Source organism: Odontesthes bonariensis, chromosome 9 (genome assembly GCF_027942865.1).
Source record: "Odontesthes bonariensis isolate fOdoBon6 chromosome 9, fOdoBon6.hap1, whole genome shotgun sequence".
Taxonomy (NCBI): domain Eukaryota; kingdom Metazoa; phylum Chordata; class Actinopteri; order Atheriniformes; family Atherinopsidae; genus Odontesthes; species Odontesthes bonariensis.
In genome coordinates this window covers 15,686,389-15,712,781 of record NC_134514.1, presented here as the reverse complement: position 1 = coordinate 15,712,781, position 26,393 = coordinate 15,686,389, and the positions used below count along the sequence as shown (strand labels likewise).

General features: G+C 40.9%; 2 protein-coding genes across 2 annotated transcripts in view; one reads left to right on the top strand and one right to left on the bottom strand.

The window, feature by feature from the left end:
* ift80 (intraflagellar transport 80 homolog (Chlamydomonas)) overlaps positions 1-20,896 on the top strand; it is a 50,275-nt gene extending 29,379 nt beyond the window's left edge. The window contains exons 9-20 of the mRNA XM_075473321.1: positions 4,048-4,227; positions 5,558-5,676; positions 7,715-7,789; positions 8,333-8,496; positions 8,587-8,651; positions 11,201-11,336; positions 11,471-11,618; positions 14,480-14,651; positions 16,863-16,952; positions 17,126-17,298; positions 17,492-17,615; positions 19,711-20,896. Of these exons, the coding sequence (XP_075329436.1) occupies positions 4,048-4,227; positions 5,558-5,676; positions 7,715-7,789; positions 8,333-8,496; positions 8,587-8,651; positions 11,201-11,336; positions 11,471-11,618; positions 14,480-14,651; positions 16,863-16,952; positions 17,126-17,298; positions 17,492-17,615; positions 19,711-19,821 (1,557 nt within the window). The 3' untranslated portion in view covers positions 19,822-20,896. The remainder of the gene's footprint in view (positions 1-4,047; positions 4,228-5,557; positions 5,677-7,714; positions 7,790-8,332; positions 8,497-8,586; positions 8,652-11,200; positions 11,337-11,470; positions 11,619-14,479; positions 14,652-16,862; positions 16,953-17,125; positions 17,299-17,491; positions 17,616-19,710) is intronic.
* On the bottom strand, positions 20,642-25,859 carry c15h3orf80 (chromosome 15 C3orf80 homolog). Its single transcript, XM_075473323.1, has one exon. The coding sequence runs from the start codon at positions 25,638-25,640 to the stop codon at positions 24,993-24,995; it is 648 nt and encodes a 215-aa protein (XP_075329438.1). The 5' UTR covers positions 25,641-25,859; the 3' UTR covers positions 20,642-24,992.
* Between the last annotated feature and the right edge of the window lie 534 nt (positions 25,860-26,393).

The following is a 26,393-nucleotide window of genomic DNA, read 5'->3' as shown; positions in this document are numbered from 1 at the left end:
CCACAGTGCATAATGTATTGAAAAGATTCAGGGAGCCTGGGGAAATATGAGTGTGTAAAGACCAGGGCCAGAAACTACTGTTGAGCAATTTACAGACATGAAATATGTAGCATTAGTGGCTTCATCAATCAGTTAAAGCCACGGTATTGAGTAATTCAGACATTGGTTTCTTTTCTTGTTAATGTTCCTCACGCTTCCTTCAAACCTACCTTGAAATTGACATAAAGATATGCGATATTTGCCATACATCATGTGAGATTGGACAGTAAATCAAACAAGGTGTAATGTAACTGAATTTAAAGAGTTTTTGTTTTCTTATAACAGCAAGTCATATCACCAAAGCAATTAACATCTCAAGCACCAATGGTTGTGTAACATCTGGGGAGTGGATTGAAGCAGGTAAAAATATCACTTTTCTTCATGTATAAGCTTATTGAACAGTCAGAGTTAAACTCATGAGAGTTTTATTCTACAACTATAACATTGTAGTGGGTATTAGCTCGAGATAAACGTGATCTTTTCTTCACCCGAGGCAACAGCCTCTGCACCGTCACTGCTGTTTTGCTGTTGCACTGCTCAAAACTTTAAAGTCCTAATGGTGTTAAGGTTTTCTCATAATAACACGTTGTGAGGCTGCCAGGGGGTCACAATCAGTTGCTTTAAAAAGATAAATATAAGGCTTTAAACTGTCAAATCCATGAGTTTTGCAACTCATAATTGGAACTTGGATGTGAGCTCAGTCGGTACGTTTACATGAGTTTAAACAAATTTGAGTTTATTAAGTTAGTCCAACTAAAAGATGACTTTGGAAACGTATAGAAGATGTTAATCTAACTGAAATTATATCAAAATGAATTTCCCAAAATCAGTTCAGCAGACCCAGATTATTCCGGTGAAAATTGTATTATTCTTGTGCGAATATGTTCAATTTGGAATCGAACTGGCCTAAGTACCCGGAACATTCTCCACAGTTCCCCTCCAAGAATTTGACACCTTTCATAGCAGTCGGACATCCTTCAGGTCATTAACCGATTTCACTTTCATGTTTGTAATCTAAAAGGCCAAACCTCATCCTAACTGTGCATTTAAAGGTAATGATTGTCTCTATTAAGTCTGCCTGTACACAGGAGATCATCATACATGCAAGTGTATCTGAATTGACAGGATTTTATTAGAGCAGAGCAACAGTCTCGACATTCTTTAAGCGACACAGATTTGACATGTAGTCTTAATGGTTTGCTGTTCAGTCACAGTTTCGGACGAGTTTAGACGTCTAACAAGAGAAATGTGAAAATATGTTAATGAGAGCAGCTTTCTGGTGAATTCAGCTGTATTGATAAAAAAACTGACTCTTATCACACGAGCCACACCAAACTTTGCTGAAATATCAAATAATACCAAATACCCTATCTTGATATGTCGAGTCAAAATTCGGCACTCTTTGAAACGCAGTCAAAAAGAATTCTTTTGGAATATATTTAAACTGAATTCAGTTTTGTTAAACATTTGCTCTTTTTATAGGAATTGCTGGGCAGTTTTATTACTACTTTATGCACACAATACCACCAACAACAACGATATTGACGATAAGTTATAAAAGTACTCAAGTAAAAAAGCTCTGGTATCAGGATGTGTCTCTGCCTCTCTATTGGTTCATTTGGAAAGTAAAAAATTGGCTTGGTGCATCTCTAATTTTTTAGAGCAATCTTCCTGATTCAGTTGTATTTCTAACCAGTTTTTATAAAGACAGCCATGTGTCAGATTATCTGAATTCACCAGTACGGAAATGAAAGAACAGAGGATGTAGAGAGAGGCAAACAACTTGTATTTTGAACACTGGTTTGGAAAGTTTTTTGTGTCCCTTCTTCCTCCAGACCCAGGTCGTGTATCTCAGCAGAAGAGCAATAAGAACCCCCCCAGGTGTCCTATAGTCAGACACTGTCTGACAACTTTTGACAAGCCAGAGGATTTTCACTTTTTTTACACACGTACACATAGCTTAAAAAAACAGAGACTGGACACTCACTAGGGGCGTACGTGAACACCTACATCATTTTTGTGTCGTTATGCACAAAAACAAAATGTTGTGAGGGTTTTCTTATTTTGATATATATATATATATATATATATATATATATATATTTATACTGCTTTATCGTGCTTTTGCTCTTACACACATACACAAAGATAACTTCTTCCTTCCACGCACACAAACACACATTCTCGCTTGCTGGCTCTAGAAAGACTCAAACGGCTCAATGTGTTAAAAGCATTAGGTAAGCATGGATCCAGCAGTGCTCCTCAGCTGGTATCATATGTCCTGCTTCATTACAGTCTGGTGTATACATTCAGCTGCATCTCTGACCCTCCATCTATCCATCCCTCTCACTTCACTCCCTCTCTTTTCTCCCTGGGGTGCTTTAACACAGAGCGGGCCATCTCAAGATGTTAGCAGAAGAATAAATGAGCTCTCTTGTTATTATAAACGCTGGCCCAAGCTGCTTGGCAGTGGAGCTCATGTAAGCCCACCTCCACACAGGTTAGGCAAATAGAAAGAAACCCCGATATAAAGAATATATTTGTATTAAGAGATGGTAATTCCTGTTGAAATTTGTCTGAGAGGAAGGTTGAATCTACAGAAATCAAAGGGAAGAAGGGAGGGAGGGTAAAGTTAAATAGTTATTAATTTAACTTTTAACAAACTATCCCTTGTCCACATGGGAGAGGTCTTTTTTGCCCGCAGCTATTTTGGGTCCTGATATGACATTAACTGCTGGGAGGGAGTTGACCAAAACCAGCTGAGTGGCGTGTGTGTGAGGCACACAGGAGGACCAGGGGAGGGAGAGAGATCAAAGCCGCGGGCCTGTAACCTGTAGCCTGGCGACCGTTACCTCGAGCCCTGTCAGAGGCAGCGAAGAGGAAATAACGATACACCTCACATCCCGCAGCTGCATGTGTATGAGGCAGCGAACACACTGAGGCCTTTACTCCAAGGTTCACCGCAGCACTTGGCCAGCTGCACCACACTTGTCTCTCCATCACGAGCGAGCAGGCAGGGCTAGGTTAACATTAGCACTTTTCTCCCTACATAAGCAGTTTATAGTGTGAATGCACGCGTTTGTGTGGAAGATCACAGCTGAGAAATTCCAAACCCAGCTTAGATCAGCCAAGCACTCGCACCCGTGGCAAGTGGGGAGAAAATCTGTTGTACTAGTTGCAGACAGATGCTCGGTGTGCAAAGTGGGCAAAAACAAAATGTATTTGTCAGTGAAATAAACATATTTAGTGTTCTTTACTCAGCGCCTGGTCTTAAGATTGATCGTCCTGGAAAATTACAAACTATAAATCTAACTAAAAAACTGCTTTGGTTAAATCCCAGTGGCTTTGGCATTTGTTGTGAGAGCCTAAAGATGAAAAAAGACAAGGGAACGGAAAAACAATAGTGGGAGAAAAAAAAACCGAGCTGGAAGGAGGAAAAATCATGACCAAAAAAAAATAGAATTGTAGATGAACGCTAGAAAAAATGAAAGATGAAAAGGGTTTTCTTTTAAATACTGAAGAGCTGCTGATGTCCCTGCAGAGTTAGTGAAAGCTGACGCAACTCAGTGGACAAGAGTCTTCTTTCTTATATTGTATCTCGTTCTCTTTTCTTAGGTTCTGCCTTTTTCAAACTTTTTCTGATTAAGTGAAATGACTTGTGAATTAGCTTTTTGCTTCTGTATTTGGGCTCAAACATAAACCCTCTTCCCTGTCCTGATTTCTTTATATGGATGAGGACAGCAAAGTGAATGTTTATTTGTGCAACAGTTGGACTCCTCAACAACTCATCACTCCTCAGTGACTGTCCACTCACTGTCTTCCATATACAAATCCCCTTACAGAACCACTGAGTCCTACTTTTTCTTTTCTGTAACATTTTTAAACTCTCTCAAAATACTCCTAAAGTATTTGTGTATCATTGTGAATAGATATCTGCAGTCGTCAACCGTATTGATCTGTGATTTTAGTTTTTTTTCCACCGTCTCTTCCTCTCACCCCTCCCTCCAGTGGTCCTATGCGCTGGAGAAACCTAACACAGGCAGTGTGTTCAGCTTGGCTTGGTCTGCAGACGGCACCCAGCTGGCCGGGGCCTGCGGAAACGGACATGTCATCTTTGCCCATGTGGTGGAGCAGCACTGGGAGTGGAAGAACTTTGTCATCACTCTTACCAAGAGGAGAACCATGCAGGTAGAGAGAGAGCCTGTGACACCCTGCTTAGGTCGCTGCACCGTTTTTTGTCTTTGAGGCTTGGCGACACGTGCTATTAGAAAAAAAAAAACAAAATCAAGACAAAGCAGACAAATAACTATCTGACAGACAAAAAACTATCTTTTGATAATTGTTATCTACTCCATAAGCGAAAGAATCATGCTGGAAACCCATTTTGAATCCTGGTCTCTTAAAAGCTGCACTTTTTAAAAGAAAGATAATTGAGGATAAGCTTGTCCACGAGGAAATAGAATGTCGAAACAATAACGAAGTCATCTCAGTGATGTTGGCATACCGAGGAAAAGTACCACAATGTCATAAAGGCTATTTGCAAAGACGGAGAAGTGGACGCTTCCCAGGGCTTTTAAAGTTGTTGCCATGTATTATAGTAGGACCCTCTCAGTATACCAGTGTGCAGCCCTGCAGTGACAATGATCAGTCTGTGTAGCTGTCCCCTTCACTCCCCCATTCCCTACTGTTTAAACTCACATTAACCACAAGGTAGCGTTTACGTGCAGCTAACACACCCAAGTGCACATGCACTTGTATACTCTCAGATAGACACGCACACCTACGGAAACATGGTCACACACATGTACCAACACACGTGCATTCATTTGCCATAGACATCTCTACCAAGTGCAGTTTGTGTAAACCAAACAAAGTTGGGTCATCAGCCATTTATTTTCAGCCCTGCAGGCACTTTTCTGTCTCCCTCCTCCCCCTCTCCTCCTCGCAGTCCGTTTTAAAAGTGCACATCTGCCAGTGGTTTGTGAATCAGCCAGCTAAATTTACCACCTTGCGGTCAAATGTTTTTTATTCCTGGTTGTGTTGCATGTAAATTTGGATCGCTGGAGGCAGCAGAGGAGGAAGATTTGTAAAGCTGTAAAAATAATCCCACCTTTCACCTGATGCTGGAAAAGGCCTTTTCATTCATTCACAGAGAGCTAGAGGGAAGTATTTATCTATGCAGGTGAGAAAAAAAAAAAAAAAAGAAAAAAAAAGAGGAGTGCCCGCCACTGCAAACACTCCTTTTGAACAGCAAAAACTGCTTTTTCTGACCACAGTTACCGTACATATACTTGGAAATGCTCTACACTGTTTTCTCCTGTGCACACGTGACTCCATTCAGCCCTCTGTTTGTGAAGCCTGTGTGCACCTTTTCTCATATACATGTGTAATTGTTAAATGTTTTTCGTAACATAAGGTTTATGCCTGTTCAGTACGGTTTCTACGAAGTCAAGTCATCCCTTCTTTTGTTTTTCACATTCCTCATCTTTTGCTGTTTACTCCTGTCCTTTCTTCACAGGTGAGGAATGTGCTGAACGATGCAGTCGACATATTGGAATTTAGGGATCGTGTCATCAAAGCCTCTCTGGCATTCGGTCACCTGGTGGTTGCCACTTCCCTCCAGTGTTATCTCTACAAGTCAGTGGACCTCGTCTTGTTTCTTTGTCTGAATTTTCTCATCTTATAATTTAAGATTTTGGGGATTTTGTTTAAAGCACGTACATGTTTTACATTCACTGTCGTAGTCTTTATATTACATTCAATCTTTGAACAGACGATTTTATCCATGGTAACTCACAAGTAAGGGACCTTGTAGTTTTTAGTTTTTAGGTCCAACTGGAATGTAATGGAAGAAAATCTACAAAATGTAGGAAAAACGGGCAAACTGGCTGTGATGAGGAGAAAAACAACCAAATAATCCTAATATTTTTGAATATTAGGACAGCGTTATCTCCAAGAGATTAGTAGAGTTTTTTTTTTTTCTTTTCTTTTATTTTGTAGTCATAATGTTGAGAATGAATTTAAAGTGTTCTGGGTAAAGTCAAAATACCACTTCAAGATTAAAGTTGAATCGACATTCAATCAAATGGTGACATTGTACTTGAATGTTTTAGTTACAAGGAAATTCTTTCTCTTCTAGCACATAAACACAATGTGATGATAAGTATTTTTAGTATTTCAGAGATATCGTGCCAAAGATTGTGTCCGAAGGCAAAGACCACACAAAGACGTGGCCTCATGCCTGCAAGCTGAAATAGCTGATAATGGACAGAGACGAGTGTTACGATTCTTACACGAGTGTGAAATTCGTAGAGATTATGTTTAATCACCAGCTGACAGTTGATCAAATAGTTTGATCCTGAATGTGTAGAGCTCAGGCAGGCACACTGCATCGAAGGGACGAACGCACCATGGTTGGTTTTAGCAATGTCTTTTTTTTTATCCTCATTTTATGACTTTTGATTTCCACTTTGATTTTAGAGGACTTGAGGGGTTGTTATGTTATGTCATAAGGTTTTATTCTGGGCCAGAACAATTATCACTCAAACCTGGGAAAACATTTGGTTTGACACTATTCAATCCACCCCTGTACACACAATGGTGGCGGTATTTGATGGGTTTGTTTGTCTTTTCAGATTCTTGTCCTTATAAAAGCTGGACTTTGGATGTTTCAGGATGACCCTGATTAAGGCCATACGCCGAAACGTGATGGTCAGGCAGCAAAGTTGTTCTCTGTATATGCTGTGGCACATGGATTTTTTACGATGAGCTGAGCCATATGGCATCGGCATCAATGGTTGTCGTCTATTGATGATTTTAGTTGCTATGTTGTGGTAGCCTACAGTTGCATTACTTCATAAACTCACTTCCACTTCCTGTACATGTGTACACTTTGGCAGCAGACGTGCAGCCACCCTCCAAACCGGATTTGATTGACCAGAAGACATTATTTTCAGCATTTAGATTCAAGATTCAAGATTCAATTTTATTGTCATTACACATATAGCATAACGAAACATAAGTTCCAGTGCACCCATCCAGAAAACAAACAAGGGAGACGGGTGACCGTGGCCATGCAGCTCAGTGATAATTGCTGCCAGATAGGAGATAGAAGAAAAGGTACCACATTAGGTGAGAGGAGGAGAAAAAAAATCATATTTCACACTTTACCCTTACCAGGATACAGTTTAAACTTTATTTAAACTTTATTCTCAACATTTTGACTCTTATTCTTGAAATGGAAGATGCAAAGAAAAATCTCTCTCATCCCATCAATTTTTCTTTTGTTTCTGTGATAGCAACACCCCACCATAGTTATCAGATTTATATATATATATAAGAATTATTTTTTTACTTCAAATTTCCAGATGGAGCACACAGAAACCACCTGTATTTGTTACCCAAAAAGGGAAGCACACTAATAATCTGCTCAGTCTGTGTCACAGCATTTTTCCCACTTAATGATGACCTGTTCTGGTCTCTGTTTCACTCCTCGTGATTCATATGTAGATTGGTTTCTTACCTTTCTTCACTCAGAACTCTTAACTCACATTTTCCAGGTCTTAATACACTGTCTCTCATATCTGCACTTCAGTGTCTCTTTTTTTTTTTTGTTGGATACAAAATTTGAAGTCCCGTTGTCCCGTTTTTTTTTGTTTTTTTTTCTTTGTGCCAGCTCAAGAAACTGGAATACTCCTCTCATCTTTGACCTAAAGGAGGGAACCGTCAGCCTCCTCCTGCAAGCAGAAAAGTGAGTTTTCGACTCCAGGAGCAGTGCACCAAGAGACAGAACAGACTGCTGGATCGTCTGTCAGCTTCTCTAATGCTTCATTACTCTTCACTGGCCACTCATCAAGCAGCAGCCTCCCACAAGCACACACACACACACACAGTGCTCTAGCTTAGCCCCTGTCATACAAGAAGGCTGAGAGTGAAACCACTGGGGGAAATTAGATTAATATGGAGTAGCTCTTGTGCAATACTCTAGTGCCGTCTCTGACACTCAGCATAGTGTTAAATAGATTACTGGCTATTTTGTAATCACAACTGAGTTTTATGCATCTTACTCAGTAAGTTAACACTGTGTTGATGTGCTGTACATATTCAAATTACCTGCCTGTTTCAGTTAATGAACTGCTATTGTCTTCATTCTTTTACATCCTAGTATTTTACATTTAATTTCCCACTTTGCTCTCCTTAATTCCTCCCCCATGCTACTCGGCTCACTCACATTTAAAATCTGTATTCGCACAGGGCACTTACTCCGCTCTCATCCCTTGTCTCTCCCTCCCAGGCATTTTTTACTTGTGGATGGAGCAGGTTTGTATACATTCTCCTATGAGGGTCGATTGATATCATCCCCCAAGTTCCCTGGTATGAGAGCTGACATCTTAAATGCCCAGAGTGTCTCACTTAGTAATGACACAATTGCCATTCGAGACAAGAGTGATGAAAAAGGTAAGGGGAACCTCTTTAATGTCTGTCATTCTGAAAAGTCATACGGCCTGTGCTTTTACTGTGTCGTCTTTTCCTTTTTTTCCACACCAGTCATCCTTTTCTTCGAAGTCTTGACTGGAAAGGCTCTTGGGGATGGGAAGCCCTTGACTCACAAGGTGTGTAATCCCTTTCCCTTGTTCCCTTGATGGGCCAAATAGGTTAGAGGTGGGAATGTGCACGGTCAGGTTGATATCTGCTGCGTGTGATTACCGTGCAGCTATGTTTCAGAAAATGTCTCACAGTTTTGAAATAAAAGGCAAAGTCTAATGCACCAGCAAAGCTGTGAGATAAAGAGACCGTTTTTACACTGATGGTGTCAAGTCGGGATGTGTGGGTTTTTATGTTTCATTGTGCTTCTATAACAATAAGACATCGTAGCAATAGTTGTGTGAAAAGAGTACAAGCTGAAGCATGCGATTACAAAATGTCAGCATAATCCAAAACTGATACAAAGGTTCCCTCTCCTGATATTTAAAAGCTTCTCATTGATCCTAATTTCTTAATACTGTCTGTTACTATCTTAAATTCTGTGCCTTCTACAGTGGAGATGACTAAACTATCAAAATTCTCTGCATTAACGCTATATTATTGAGTCCTGCTCAGAGATCAGCCAAACAGAGCTGAGGAGAATTATGCGATCTAGATCTATAATGAAAAGGTAGTTCTTAATATCGTTTGTGTAACATGCTAAGTGTAAAACATGACGTCAAATTTCTGGAGCTTGTGACATGTTGTGTGCCCTAAACACTCACTGTCGCACATAAAAAGTGCTTTTTGTTTTTCTTGATCAGACATCCTCTTCGGCCTGTGTGGTCATGTACAGATTGCATTCAATAAAAATTTCTCTCACTCTCCAGTTTCAACATCCAGCAGTGGGAGGCCCCACAGCTTATTCACTGTCACTGGCTCATTCGCTGAGTTTAACCTTAACACTTTCGGACTCTTATACACCAGATCGGCGCAAAGAACAAGCGGCTGTGTCTCTGACATCAGCGTTGTTGGGGAAAATAATTGCTCTTGAACACAGCACAAAGACAACCTCCAACTGCTGAGTCTGACGTACACTATATATGAGCACAAGACGACACAACTTTACCGTGTAAAATGAAGCAGGAGCCTATAAATTATTCAATGAGGTAACAAAGGCAAACAAAACGGTTATATAAAGTCAGGTTGTTGTTATTGCAATTTTCATGTGTTGATACTCACAATACTGCATTTTAATTAAACCCATCATATGGATTGTTATGTACATATATGCCTTTTTTAATCATTTAAGCTTAATGTGCCACAGAAGAGCACTGTTAAAGTTGCTATAACTTACTTAAAGTTCATTCACAACGCTTAACAGCCATTCAGAGGGAACTCTCTCACTTCCTGACCTAATGGCGATTCAACCTTTAAAATCCGCTGGGGAAAGAAAACCTGGCAGGGTCCGACAGAGCCAAGACGCATTACATACTGAAAAGACAAGCGAGACAGAGGTCACAGATGCTGCAGATCTTCCCGATAGCCAATTATCTGCGTGGTCTATAAGAGCCCCTCTGCAAACATCAGTGGTCCAGTTATGACTCAGTGGTCTTGATTAAACATACTATTATAGTATTAATGGGGCAATAAGTGGGGCCTGATAAAATGAAAAAGTAAAGCAAAAAGCTAAATTAATTTGGGTCCTTGTAAAGAAAGTGGTGCTAAGAGGGTTGGTGATAGAATAATCTTGCTATGCGTTCTTTGTTCTTTAGTTTTACACTTTGTGGGTGTATCTATTTTCTCTAAAGTTAGTATTGCCAATACAGTTTTCCGTCTGAAACAAATGTGTAACTTTTAGCACCTTTAGGCTGATTTCATTAGGCTGATTTCACTGAGGTCCCCATTTTTCTGTCATACATGTTGGTGTGATTGCTTTTTCTGAGGAGTTGGGATGCTGTCAGTCTCTTTCCCAAGCCATAAAACACAGAACAAATTTTGTGTTAGCTTGTCTAGCTAAATAATATTTTACCTACAATATTATAACTGTGCATATATATACGTGTTACTATCTTTCCAATCTGCAAACCATTTAAAGGCTTTATTAAAAAATGGACAAGGACAACATATCAAATGTTCTAACTTTTTTTTTCATGCTCACTTTAAATTTGACGCAAGTTACATGTTTCAGAAATTTGAGACAAGGGCAGTAAAGGCTTGAAAAGCTGCAGAAAGGGGAAAAAAAATCCTCTGGCAGAACATCTCACAACCAATTATGTTAATTGTTAAAAGGCCAGCAAAGACAGAAGAAATAATGAGAGGAGGGTCTTTGGAGCCAGACTGTTGTAAGAGGGAACAGGACAAAAAGAAGGAAAGAATAAGAATAGAAGGAAAAGAAGTAGAGGTAGTGGCAGTTGCTGTTGCTGTTTGTCAGCAAGGTTTTGCCTGCCAATATTCACTAAAGCAAGCCAGCTAGCTTTGGCCAAAAAGACTAAAAGGTTAGAACATTATCACTTTGTGTCTGCCTCTCATATACAAACACTCACCCTTAGCAGACAGGCTGTTGGGAATGCTAAAAACTGTTTCTCCCTTCTTTTCTTTACCTGATCTTTTACCCTCCTTCAGCTGTTTATCCCTCTCTTTCACCCTCAACCTTTTTTTTACTCATGTGAATATGTGTATGTGTGTTTTTATGTAGCTGGAGGTGGTGGATATAGCTTTGGATCAGTGTGGCCCATCCACTGAAAGGAAAATTGCACTGATCGACAAGAACCGTGACCTTTACTTGACCTCTGTGCGTCATCTTGGCCGAGAGCCCAAAATCTGCAAAATTGGTGAGACAAGAGGAGGGAATTCACTTGACAAGATCTGTACTGACTGTCTCTGTTTTTTTTTTTGTTTTGTTTTTTTTAAACATGTGCAACTAACACTGGATGACAAAAATGTGGTTTTGTATTCTGTTTTGCAGGTAGCATGGTTCACTGCGTGGCATGGAATGATTCTGCTAACATTTTATGTGGAATCCAAGACAATGAGTTCACAGTGTGGTACTACCCAAGTGTTGTCTTCACTGACAAGGAGCTACTACCAAAAACACTACTCATGAAAGACAGCAGGTAAACATGTGCAATTCTGTCTTTTACAGATATAACAACTGCCATTGTTCACCAGAATGAAGGCCCTGTTCTCAAAGAGTCAGTATGTTATATTAATCATAACTGGCGGGGGTCAATGGTATAAAAGTCAAGCCTCTCCTCCCTTACAATTTTCATCAGCGAAGTGGCAGGAAGGGTTGTAAAATAACAGCTAAAAAGTGCGATACAGGCAACTTTTTTGCACCTTCCAGCTCATTCCATGAGGCATAACACATAGTGCTTTACTCACTCGTTTCTGCCAGCAGCTGTCAAGACTGTGCAATGCTTCCAGCCCAAAAGGTCTCAGCTTCAGCCAGCACAGGAGGTGCTCAGGCAAAGTGCCTGCCTGCACTCATTTTGAATGTCTGCTACACTAATCGTGTCGACGCTGTAAAAGGGACAAAATGAAGACATATGAGAATCTGATGGAGGCTACGTCTTTGCCAAAGCCAGCGACAGATGTGCCTAGACATTAGTTGGCAATGGTTACTGATTCAGCACAGGTGACAACTCATGCCTCACACAGTGATCCACTGCTTCAGCTACAAACCCAATGGGTGGAATTGTAGTCAGGTGATGTTCACGTTTCTGTAGTCTGTTCTGAAACCCAGCAGACAAGCAAGAAGTATTCAGTCTTTTACCATCAACTCAAAATGAAATCATAATTAAAGTAATTTTACTCACAGTTTTCTATATTTATAAATAGAGTTGTAAGAGGTTTTATATTTCCTTTGAAAAAAACAATTGTCATGTATTTGCTAATAGATGGTTTCCTGAAGTTCAATTAAGTTTTTCATTGGCTCTCATCAAAGTGTGGGAAATGACGGCATAAAGTTTCTAACCCTGCATCTCAGATCAATCTGCACTGTTTTAATGCATGTTTTAATTGCCTTAGCGGTTGACATACAGGCACTCCAAAATTTAGATGCTAGTGTTTTGACCACAGAGGTGTGAACATCAACTGACTTTTTAGTCCTATCCAAAGGGATTTCTAGCCTCAGCATGTTTATGCCCAGTTGGAGCAGTAGCTGCTGCAGGGATTTGGTTAAACCATCGACTAAAAGCGACTGTTGGACAGAGCCGCCATGATATCACCCATTGGTTTGCGAACTGCCATTTAGAAGTTTCAAGTTTGGCATTTGGTAATCCCTATCTTGGTCTTTGTGCTGCCAGAAGTGACCATATTTGGACAAGATGTTAGAACTGGAGCATGATACTTGAAGCTGATTGGACAGAAGTGTTTTTCTTTAGGAATAAATCTTTATGAATTGATTGTTTTCAGGACCACCAGCACACTGATGCGGTGCACTAAATCAAGCTATTGATACCTTAATGACCTATGGGGAAAAATGTACTGACTTAGAGAAGTTGAGTATTTTGTTTGGCAGTTTGACGAATATTTTCCACCAAAGTGGTTCCAGTGCTGGTTCGTAGGCAGAGCCCATCTTAAAGCCAGTTCAAGATTCAAGATTCAAGAGGGTTTATTGTCATTCCAGCCATATACACAGTACACAGTGCAATGAAATAACGTTTCTCGAGAAGTTTTCAGTGCAAACAAACAGCAACAACAAGGAACAGCGCAAACAACAAAGAACAGCTGGGACAACAAAGACAATACTAAAAATGCTACAAGTAACTGCAAGTGTGGTGCAAAAAACTGCTTGTAAAGTGTAAAAGTGTAAAGTGACTGTATTATTATTTACATGAGGTGCAGTAGTGCATCAGACAAGTACAAAAAGTGGCTCAGGACAGTATACAACAGAGGTCATCAGATCAGTCCCTGAGCGTTGAGGAGTCGTTTGGCCTGGGGGAAGAAGCTGTTTTGTAGTCTGGTGGTGACAGACCGTATGCTGCGGTACCTTCTGCCAGATCGGAGGGGTGAGAAAAGTCTATGTGAGTGGTGGGTGGGGTCTTTAACAATCCTGGTTGCCTTGCGGATGCAGCGTGTGGTGTAGATGTCTGAGACGGAGGGGAGAGTGGCTCCAATGATCTTTTCAGCCATCCTCACCACATGCTGAAGGTTTTTGCGGTCCAGTTGGGTGCAGTTACCAGTTCTATCTCTTTTGACTCTGCTCTGGCTTTGGCAACGGAAAGCTGGCGCTACACTAGCACCATCTTTTTGCTGGGCCAGACCCAAGAATTGCTTACCTTTGGGGCTTGGGGTGAGGTTATGGACACAAACCAGATCAACTGAAATATTGTGACTACTGTGTTTAGGAATCCAGAGCCAGTGAAGCATCTAGTGTGCTTCATTCAGGAGAAAACAATAACAGCTGAGCTTCAATATGGATGTGAAGGTGAAGTTGAAGCAGTAGTGGGGGAGTATGAGCTCAGTGTTTCTACTGTTTAATGTTTTATATCGCCGGTCGCATCTCTGATCGCCATATAGAGCCGCATTCGCTGTCACCATTTGCAGCTGAATTTTTAAGACGATGATCGCAGCTACGTTTATTAACATTGTCAGTTTTTAAAAATAAATTCAGCTAGTCTTAATGTCCCTTTTGCTGCCCCATAAATCTTATGTACCTGTTGTACATGTACATGTCAAGGGGCAACAGCTAATGGATAAAAGATGCTTCGCTGGACTAACTGTGTGGTTTTTGGTATATCTGTGCTGCAAGGGAAGTTGCAAAAGTAGAATCTTTTATAAATGGTATACTGTACTGCGTATATAGTGTTTTTATCATGGAACCCTCATTCTTTCCCCTATAAATTATCACATTTTTTTCCATCAATGCTTGCAAAAGTCCAAGTTTATAGCTGACTTTTCTGTGGCAAAATGTGGGGGTGTATTTTATTTCAGTTTTTTTTAGTAATGCCTGTGTATTTGTGTCTGTGCACAGTGAATTCGGCCGTGCACCCCACATTTTGAGCTACGTTGGCACCAAGGTGACATTACGCCAAGGAGATGGTTCATTGGTGTACAGCAGCGTACCTCCTTATCCTGCCCTCCTGTATGAATACAGCACCTCCGCACGCTGGGAGGATGCACTGCGTCTCTGCCGCTTCGCCAAAGTAAGATGTCAGCACATATCTTTTAATATGTGTTTGTTGTTGAAGATGTTTTGAATATTAGCTTGATTATACCTGTTATGATATCATTTTTACACATAGTCTGTGTTTTTATACCTAAGTATTTCTTCAAGCTACCAGTTTAAATAAGGCTGCAAATAACTCCCTGGTACTGGTAACTTTGTATTTTTTTAAATGTTTTTATAATTGAACCCCGGGATAGAAATATTGTGCAGTCAGTCAGAAGTGCTAACACTGTCCAGGTCCATGTGTTGTATGTCACACACATGCTTGGATGTTATGTATGAGAGAGAGCATGACAGGGTCTGAAACGAGAAGGTAGTGGACAGGTTTATTGGACCAGAACAGCAGGCTTTAATTTGCCCACAATTAGCCTGGTGACAGCATTTACCGGATTAAGCTCCCCCAGACCTCACTCATTAATGCACGCTAAGCCATATGCATGTGAAGACCCTCCAAACTTATAAACGAACACATACTAAAGGCAGTGTGAAACCGTCTTTCCGTGGGAGATGACGCAGTAACCACAACCCTGAAGAAATGGATAACTATTAATGAGAGAAGGGTGGAACAAGAGAGACAGAGCGAGTCACCAGTTTTAAGAGGTTTTCCTTTGACCCCTTCCCCTCTACTTCTGGTAAGAGTTTTGTGGCCGTGTGTTCTTTCCCAGAACCGCTATTGTTGTTGTCATTAACCTCCCACCATATAGGAGAGGATACATATCATAGCTACACTCACAAACATAACAAACAGTGGATGATGTTTGTCTGGCAGTGATGGTGCCACACCCGAGGAACATTGTCCCTTAAAGTGTTTTTTTTTTTTTTTTTTTTTAGTTTAGTTATATCAAGTTTATGACGTCAGGCAATGCCTGCTATTGTTGTTTGTTGATTCCTGAAGTGGTTTCCAATTAGAGCTGTTTGTCACAGTGACGGACACTGACTAAAGGAGGAATTACAGGGTGGTGACTCTGAAGTGCAGTTTGCTCAAATGTTGGCCAATTGGTGGTAAAAGCCATAGTTTTAATTAATGCAGCTGCACAAAATAAACGGGTGACAAAGTTGTTTACATTTATAGATGTGTAAAGCAGATGTCAATCTTTACGGCCTGTTTTTGTGTTTTCGTGGATGTTTTTTCTTACTGGCTTGGAGTTTGACTACAGTGTGGCAGGAATCAGCTATGAAGACGTCACCAGACTATTTTGCTTGTACTCGGACTTTGCTTTTTAAATAAAACACTTGGGCATGGGTAATTACACATTGCAGCACATATGATGATACTGAAAGTCCTACAACAACAGTAAATTAAGCTGAATTCTTCATTTCACTTAATACATGAATTTGTAACAGTCTATCCTTCAGATTAGAATCTTCACCCGCTGTATTTTATTGCATGCTGGAAGTATTTTTAAGCTCTTCTGCATACTGTATATGTTTATCATCAATCTGTAGATTTCCAATTATGTTGGCGTCAGGTTAACAGAAATACAATTCATGCAGGTTCATCCAGGAAGTTGCAGATATTTCATGGAAACTTTTCTTACTTCTATTGATTCACACGCTTTCTGTGTCACAAGCTGCACATGTTCAAGGTTCTTTCCATCAATTAATTTTTTTTTCTCCCTAGAAAAATGTATTTGCCAATTGTGGACTTAGAGCATGATTTTAATGTCATTTCTCCAGAGAACTCTTTACTGAACCAGGTTTTACTTGTTCAGATGTTTCTGTTTATGCTTGTATTTTGTGTTGAGGTTTTGAGCTAAAGTTTCCACCTGATCATTTTTATTTTGGTTCATTTTGACCCTATTTGTGCATCACTGCTGCAACAAACCTGTATCAGCAGGACCACCCTGTAGTGCCTTTGCAGTCTTTTTTTCTTCTTTAATGCTTCTGGTCAGTTTGTTACCACCATTTTTTTTGAAAAGTCTATGAATTTAAAAAGCACCAATTAAGATTCAATCCATCATCATGGTTGGAAGCGACCTCCTGATAGCAACTCTTGACCTGCTTCATAGGCCTGTTAAGTTGAAGTCCTGAAAGTTAAAAAGTCAACAAGTAATCAAATGTTTGTACACCCCGTGGTTAATGAACGTTATTTGTTTCTGATTTACTTGATTCATGAAATGAAACATGATGAAAAGAGTGATCCCATAATTAAAAAAAAGCTGTCTCCTTCTGCTCCCTTTTTCTTTAGGACCAATCTTTGTGGGCATGTCTTGCTGGTATGGCGATGGCAAGCAGGGAGCTGACCACAGCAGAGATGGCTTATGCTGCCATTGGGGAGGTAAGAACGTTAGTTAAAGAGTATTTCTGTTGAATATAAGAGCCAACACAAGTACACACACAGCTGAACTGGTTGACACTTGATGGTTCTGACAATTTAAGTAAAAAAGGTCTTTCGATAACTACCATATCTGACTTGTGCGCTCTGCATATCCACACCCTCTCTTCTTTCAGTTACCAAGGGTGCAGTACATTAACTTTATTAAAGAGCAGCCATCAAAGGAGTCATCTTTGGCCCACATGCTGATGTTCAGTGGTCAGGTCCAGGAGGCTGAGTCAACGCTGTTACAAGCTGGTCTAATCTATCAAACCATACAAGTGAACATTGACCTTTTCAACTGGGAGAGGTAAAATGATGTTTGTGTGCGAATTTGTGTGTATGTGGCCAGTCATCCTCTGTACAGTGGAGGAGATGTACATCGTTTTGGATAATGCTTTTCTCAGACATATGATGTTGATTTTTAGCAGATCTGAAATTTGGTTTGTAACAGAGTTAAGATGATATCATGCATGAGCAAACATGCTCCATCCTCTTTCCAGGGCACTGGAGCTGGCAGTCAAACACAAAACCCATGTGGACACTGTGCTGGCCTATAGGCAGAAGTTCCTTCAGAAATTTGGCAGGAAGGAGACCAATAAGAGATTCCTGCAGTACTCTGAAGGGGTATGCCAATTTATATAATGTTTTCAAACATATTTCACTTGATGTGTCTATGTCATACATTCATACACTTAAATTCAGTTCAGTTTCACTTCATTTTATTTGTACTGGGTCAATTCACAACAAATGTAATCTCAATGCATCCGAAATAGTCCAATTATTATAATTCTAATTCATAAAAGGGTGGAAAGAAATCACATCGAATCTTCTCTTCAATTCAATCCTTCCACCCTGGGCGATAAGGCAACAGTGGAGAGTAAACTGAGGAAGAAACCTCCAGCAGAACCAGAGTCATCTGCTTCATCGAATGGTTGGGGGTTGTGAGGGCTCAACAAGCACCGTAACACCAGGCCAGGGATACCTGCCGTAAAAAAAAGACGAAAAGAGAAACTGACAAATGACAACATTAATGTCATGTATACACACTGAGAGTAAAAAGTGCTCATTGTATCATGGGAGGTCCCCCAGCAGTTTCGGCCTTTAGCAGCATAATGTTTCAGGGTCAGTTGAGCCATCTCCAGATATGGACTTTATCAAAAAAGAATGTTTTAAGTCTAATATTAAAGGTAGAGAGGGTGTATGCTTACCAAACCCAAGCTAGCTGCTGGTTTCACAAACTCACTGGTCTACTTTTAGAAACTCAAAGTACCACAAGTAAGCCTGCAGTCTCAAAATATCTAGCTATTAGATCTTTAAGACGTGAAAGAGCTAAGTCATTAAGAGCTTTAAATGCGAGGAGAAGAATTTTTAAGTTCTATTCTGAATTTAACAGGGAGCCAATGAAGAGAAGAAAATACGATCTCTCCTCTTAGTTCTTATCAGAAATCTAGCTGCAGCGTTTTTGGATCAGCTGGAGGCTTTTAGAGCATTTTAGAGCATTAGAACTGTCCAGTCCTAAAGTTTCAAATGCACGGGCACGTTTTTCAGCATCAGTCTAAGACATGAAAGGGGATTTTAGGGATTTTGGCAATATTCCAAAGGTGACAGAAGCCCTAAAATTCTCTCATATGCAAGTCAAAAGACAGAAAATTTTACACCCAACATTGACGGTGTTGCAAACCCAAACTGAAGTCAGATCCAGAGTGGTGCAGGTTCTGTGTAGACTCCAAGCTACTACTGATAGCTATATCAAGAAAAATAGTCCATGGACACATGACAGAATAAACTTTCAGCCATTGGAGGAAGGCTTCTATATAGGCTTAGCAGAGAAAAGCTTAAAAGCCTGAAAGCTGTATCATATGTGTTCTGTAGCCTACAATGCTACTACAGTAACCATACTAGATAAGCATCTGTCGTCATTAACAAGTAGCTTAAGTCTATCTTGATATTACATGCTGGAAACAACAAAGACTTATGGGTTCACACTAACGTTTAACCTCATTCTGTTCAGTTTTCTCAGTAGATGATAGTTTCTCCATCGTTCTCTCCATTGGGTTTGTTGTATGTTTGTCATTTTTCAATTCCAGGTTTTCCCCTCTCGTGTCTCCTGACCCCTCCACTTGTGCGGTCATTGGCTGCAGCTCATCACACACCCGATTGCTCCCCCACAGACTGCCTCAGAATATCAAGCAGATCAGATATTCAGTCGTAGACTGCAAACCACACAAATCCTGTCTTTGAGACACTCGCACATAGCGATCAATCACCGCTTATTGAAGTTGCATTACATTTGACAGTTGAACTGAGCAACCAACCTAACTGTTTTACATCAATTTTCTGAAAAAAAACGATTTCTACAGCACTGTATTTACTAATTACTCATCATTGGCATAAAGATGTTTTATATTCATTGCCCGACAGCTGCAGAAATTGACTGACAGTGGTTGCTAGCTCAGCCTTTCAGCTGCTCATAGTTCTTCAGGAGTCCTTACCTCAGACTTTTCAATATTAAATAGAGTTAGGTGACCCATGAATGTATGTGTCCCCACGGGTATAAAAAGACACCTCGACATTCAGATGATGCAAAGTTCTGTTTCTCCTCTTTCAGTTGAGGCTAACTCCCTTTACTAAATGTGCTGCTGCCAAGTACTGTTTTTCAGTCCCATACTGATTAGTGTATCTAATCTAATTTCATCTAATTTTTCTGTCTCTCTTCCAGGTTGAAGTGGACTGGGAAAAAATCCAGGCAAAGATAGAGATGGAGTTGTCTAAAGAGAGGGAGAAAGCTGCTAACACCTCCACGAGGAGCAGCGTGGCTGCCCGCCGTTGATTTATGGGGTTTCCAGTTTTGTCGGTTTGACTCCACCTCAGTGTAAAGCAAAAAAAGCCCCCACATGAGGTACAGTCTCCACCGTTACTTAAATCTTTATGTGAAAACAAAGGAAGAGATGTGACGGTTACTTGGCCATGAGGACTCCTACTCTGACATACTCGGTGTCGTGCAGCACTTGTTACATGGCAGCCTGTTGCTGTGGCTGGATGGTATCACTTTTTGATGAAAGCGTCTCATTTCTCAAAAGCCAGAAACGTGGCCTCTCTCTTCCTAGTTGTTTTCTCACATACAGCACTGAGCCTTCCTATATCTAGGCATTATAAAGATGGGCTGCATGTGAGGTCACAAATGTCTGCATCTGATTGGACTTTGTGCAGATTATAAGCAGCCAGCTCCGTTGTGTGGGGTCTAGAATAAGACTGAATGGGACCATCTGTGAATAGAACAGAAGACTGTCTGGATAACTACTGCCAGCTAATGCGCATGCTGATGAAATCTGCTGCATAATTATCTTCTGTGGTTTATTGCTTTAAATGTATATATTGCTTTCCACTCTTACTCTTGGATTCATCTTTATACTTCTTTATTATTAATAACAATGCAAAGCAGTCATCATACATTTATGTCAGTGTGTAATTCATCATTCAAGATGTGCTGTGAACAAAGCAGAGATTTCTGTAACATGTTTTTGCCTCATGTCCTGGCTCCTTTGTGCTCTACCAAGGAACGACATCGGAGTATTTCCAGTTGTGAGAACACATCCCACACGGACAGTAGTACATGTGTGAATGGGCAACTACAAACAGTATCTAGGCCCCACGCTCTGAACATTGTCCAGCGTTCCTGTGTGATGATAAGATGACTGTAGTGAGTGATTTCTACGTCAAGTTCAATGATTTCCCGTTGCTCAAATTAACTTCACATTCTCAGTCATGCACAAATGTGTCTTTTTGTCAGTTATTGTTTAATGTTTTTTGTATATTATAAATATTTTACAGTGTTTACAGTGTATATTTTCAAGACACTGGAAAACTAAAAAGAATGTCAGTCAATAAAGCAGATGGAAAAAATATATTATATATTCATCCAAAATATGGTCTGTCTATATATTTTGCATATCTTTTCCTTTGATGTTTTGATGCTTCACGGAAGAACTTTTCTTCTGAATTATTTTTGTATTTCCTCCTCTGCTGGGGTGTGAAAGCAACTGTTTGCCACGGCTCTCCACCCCCTCTTTGGCAGAGCGCCAGTACATCAGCAGACCATTATAGCTTATCCATCTCTTCTAGCCGCTCAGAAGGGAGAAGATCAGTTTCAGGGCTCTCCAGAAACAGCCTCATGGCTGTATCACGATGACGTAGACCGATGCGGTAAAACGTGATCAGCGTTATCCATGGACCGGTGAGGGGCCACAGATGCTGAAACATCAGCAAAAACTGTAGATGTCCAAAGTCACTGGATGGGTTTTCCCTCTCAGAAATCTGAGACACTGTTTGCCGAATCTCACTCTTAGTCACTGTTTTTCTCTTACTTTACTCCCTCCATCTGCTAACATCCAAAGCCTACTCACTTGGATAAAACATGATCATCCAGAGTAAACAACATTAATCTAAGAAAAGCCTTATCACTGAACAGTCAAGTTTCTCATGCACTAACACTGAGAGTGGCCACACACAGCGAAAATGAGAAGTGAATCGAAATGTTCTCATTTTTCCCTTAGGCTTTTCTCTGTATACAGTATTAAATCTTTATAATGTAACAAGTAGTTGTTGGATACTGCCAAATAATTTTTTTTCAACCTACATTTTAAGCCTTGTGTGGAAATGATGGACTTTAAAGTTAGACAAGTATCTGGTTCCTACATTTACACCTCAGCGACTGAAACTGAACAGAAGCTGTACACGTTTCAGCCACATCATTAAAACCACTTACATTTAAAGTAACATTGCTCATCCTGTTTAAATGCAGTGTTCTGGGAAAACCTGGATCTGGCGTTCACATGGATGAGTTCTAAACTCCCCAGATACCAATCTGATGGGATCTGATGGCATCTACGGGAAGCAAGTCCAACTGACAAAAGATCCCACTCCACAGAGCCCAGAGGATCTATTTCTAACCTCCCCGTACCAGACACCACAGGACACCCTCAGATGTTCTTTGTCTACGCCATTACTGGTCAGAACTCTTTTTTTGTGGCTTTATGAGGACCTACACAATATCAACCAGGTGGTCTTAATGTTGCGGCTGCTCTGTATATTTCATACTTTTGAAACTACTGCAGCACACAATACCTTATAAACACTGTTCTTTTTTTTTTTTTTAAACACAAAGCTGTACACCCACAGCCAGTGAATGGCAAGTGATCATGTTTTAGATTGATTGCCAAGCCATGCAGCTGGGATACAATGTAGAATTTATGAGGAGAATAAGCTTAATTGATCGGACTTGCATCTGTTCTTTTGTCAAGTGAGCAGCAGAGTAACTAGATTATGGACACAGATTGAAAATCCATTTTATGTGAGTGGACAGTATTTATATTATATTTGGTCCTGTGTTTTATGTTTGAATTTTGTTGTTTTGGTTTTATTTTTCCATCATTTTCCCTGTATACTTTGTGCGACACATTACACAGTACATTTTAATTTATTGGTATCGTTTGAAGCAAAGAAAAACAACTATATTTCTGTCCTGTCCTGACGGGATGCAGAAGCTCTACTGTTACAGCCTACTACGGTATGACCTGATACACCATGAACCGCAATTAGAGTGAAACACAACAGTCACACATTTTATACTGTGAGTTGCAAATATACATTGCTTCATGCATCTTGGCGTCGTGCTGGACCTCACATATCCATCTGTGGGTTTTAACTATAGATTTAAAGCTTTTAAGGGCAAACTCTACCCACCTACAGATTTCCCTCAGGGATGGAAAGCCATCAGTGATCACTATCAGCTCTGCCATCACAGTCCAGCAGTATTGGATTACACAAGCCACAACAATCACACTTCAGACTTTAGCGTAAAGAGCATTAGAGGAGCTTAAGATCTCTTATGGTAAATGCTAGTATGGCAGATAGTTCATCTTCTATTTTAAATGTTTAGCATTTGACAGAATTGAAATGTGGGGATTGAGATAAATGAGAATGTTTTCTTCTACTGCCTGGTGCTGCAGTTGTTGGTACAGATTGGTCTTTCTTAATAGCAGGTGACCACCCTGGAGGCGCTGTGAGGGGAATTGTTTTAGCTGATTTGACACATCAGGGTCATTGTCTGTTTTACAGCTGCATATTTAGTGGGTTGCATATGTTTCCATGCATATATATCACCACAAAAGATAAGTGACACCTTTTTATTTCTCACCTGACAAAAGTTCATTGTTGACTTAGAACTCAATGCACAGATTTTCAAGAGAAAGGTAAAATATTTCACTGTTTCTGGCCCCTTCTGTAAGCATCTTTTGGTAACCAGATGTAATTGTGTTTTTCACAGCTAGTCATCCATCCTTCCATCCATTTTCTATACCTGCTTAATCCAATTTTAGGCTTGCAGGGAGGGCTGGAGCCTATCTCAGCTATCATTGGGTGAGAGGCGGGGTACACCCTGGACAGGTCGCTAGTCCATCACAGGGCCACACAGAGACAAACGAGACATGACCATCCACGCTCACACTCACTCCCAGGGGCAATTTAGAGTCACCAATGAACCTAACATGCATGTTTTTTCGACGGTGGGAGGAAGCCGGAGTACCCGGAGAGAACCTACGCATACAGGGAGAGAACATGCAATCTCCACACAGAAAGGCCCCTGCCGGGAACTTCTAGGCATAAAAAAGTAATTTGAAGTTGTCACCTTTGACCCGTGTGGAATACTTTCATTAGTTTACTTCAGCTCTTTTTTATTTGGCTTGGAACTAATAAGAAAATTTGGCAAGATGGACTGTTGAACACACACCCTGTAAATGAAGGCTCATAACAAGGGCACCTTTTCAATACTGCAGCATTAATAGACTGGCAGTTGTCTTCATTCCAGGTAAAATGTCATTTGGTTGGATGTAATGATTTGTATTGTAGCATCATGGAAAAAAAGTGTACTTTGATGATACCACATTTGAAAAATTATACAAGTACATTTAAAGGTTTTCTTAGCCTGCACCTCAGAAGAACAAAGACATGACTGCCTCCTGTCTGTCTCACCATGTTTTCTCTTACATGTCTCTTTGTCCTTTGCTTCCTCTGGGCTGTTTAGCATTAGTTCCGCTTGGGGCAGCAGTTGTGATCTTGTCTTACATGTTATCATCAAAATACAAGTTTGTTTCTTGGCATAATACACCATATCAGCATGCCAGCTGTAATTTCTGCCATTGTTTTTACTGAACCAAGAACTGAGGAGACTCTCTATGTTGCCCCAGGCCACAAGGCTCCAAGAATCTGAGCTTTTTCTTTTTAATGTATTATTTTTCTTAATTTGCACTTCTCTACTGAGGATTATCAGGGTGCAAACATATAAAACATGGCTCAGGTCGCTGATAAAATGCTTATCTATCAGCTCCCAGTGAATGAGTATGTGTGAATAGAATAATTGCCTTCATGCTGATAAGACATGAACAGGCTGCAGGGCTGGCTGGTCAAAATGTGTGCCTCAGAAAGTTTCACAATTGATATTAATCCCTTCTTTCAGTCCATATATACGGTTTCTGAGAAAAAATATCCTTTTTGGATGCAAATTTAATATAGAATACATTAAAGAATAAGAGATTTTTCAGGTCCAGTTGAATATTTAGCATTAAGAGCAGGAAGGAGAGAGGACATGATAGGACAAATGTTTCACGGTGTCATTAAAATTGAGGTTCTGGGGTAAAGCTTAATGCGATTGTATCGGAGCCAAATTAGCTGTAACCAACACAGAGCGCATTAATTTCGGTCGCCTTCGCTCAACTCATAATCCCTTTTACTTTTACCCAAGCGGCCATTTGCATACAAAAGGCGAGCAAATCCCTATTTTCTTATAAAACACGTACATTTTCTCAAAGGTCTCCTTTATTCTTTACATTCATGGTTATAATTGCACTTGAGTTTGTGTCTCCGCAGGATAATTCCCCTGATGATATCAAATGAATAATACTATTACTATATTGTTGTGTTTCTTTCCCCAGCTTCTGCTTTCCGTCAAACAGAGTTCCGAGATGTCCTTGGGCTTTGCTGCGGTGCTGTCACTTCCAGGAGATCCCGTCTCTGGTCTCCGGACCTCGGTCCTGTTGCTCGCGCTCTGCCCTCACCTCCTCTCTCGGTCTCCGACAACAGATTATCATCCGACCGGTCTCTGTGCATCTCCTGCATGCTTTCCTCATACGTGGGCAAATATTTCACCTCGTCGTAGGCTGGCAGGTTCGGAGAGGCGAAGTCCCCGAGGTTGTATTCGGGGTACCGGTCCAACAGGGAATCCTGGGACGCTGATGTGTGCCCGTGAAAGAGGGAGGGTTCCTCGCTGTGGTCGCGGTTATGGTGTCGGCGGGGCCGAGGGCAGATGATTCGCTGGATGAAGTAGCCCATGGCAAACAGCAGCAACAGGATCAGGATGCCCGACAGCTTCCGCGTAAACCAGCCAACATTGTCGAAGAATACGTGGATTGGGAGCTTGCAGCAGCGCACCGTGGAGCTGGCACTGCCGTTCCCACTGAGGATGGGCGGACAGCACTGCTGGCCATCGACGCACTGTAGCTCCCCGCAGCTGCGGAGGGCTTGACAAGCCGAGATCAAGCATGCAGACAAGAAGGTGCCAGTTGTCCTGCCGCCGCCCAGCAGACGGGGCTTCATGTCTGGATCGCCCAGGATGGAAAAGCAGTCTGACGCGCGTCTTGCGTCTGCTGTGCGTGCAGTGTTGTTAGTCCGCTCAGGTGTTACAGGGCAGCCTTTCTGCCTTTCTGTTTCAGTGCCCTGATCATGTGCCGTCACAGGCTCTGCAGCGCGGAGCGGGACAGCAGGTGCTCCCCTGTTGAGGACGACCTGTCTGCTCTATTGTGGGCGATGGGAGTGGAGCTGCATCGGTGTCTGGGGGGACCAGTGATGGCAATCATGAATAATTACACGAGGACATGTCAATTTACCACGGAAACCCTCAGATATGATGCCGACCACTTGACATTATTCAATCTTACATGAACTTTTCTGCCCCAAAGACAAAAAAAAATCTCGCCTAATTCACGACAGTAACCCGTCTCAAGTGGCTGTAAGTGAAACGTTTCTTGCAGAGCCCTATGACTTATGTTGATGTGTGAGATTCTGTAAATAATAGAGCAGTTGTAGGACAAGAGGTGACAGCTGCAGGTGGGAGAGTGAAAATCCATACAGTGTACTCTGATACCCTGAAATCTGAACTAGTCCTCATGCTGTGACCATAGAGGAAATATTTAGATCCTCTCCTCAAAGAAAACTGCATTATACTTCACTACAAATAAACCCCTGCTTTGAAAGTGCACGTTATTATTGGCTAAACACACATGAAAGTAACAGTACTTATAGTGCATTGAAGAATAAATGATCACAATGTTAATTGTCAGATCAAAATCT

Bases quoted from the DNA above. Each gene is read 5' to 3' on its own strand.
- c15h3orf80 (XM_075473323.1), bottom strand. From the start codon at position 25,640: ATGAAGCCCCGTCTGCTGGGCGGCGGCAGGACAACTGGCACCTTCTTG.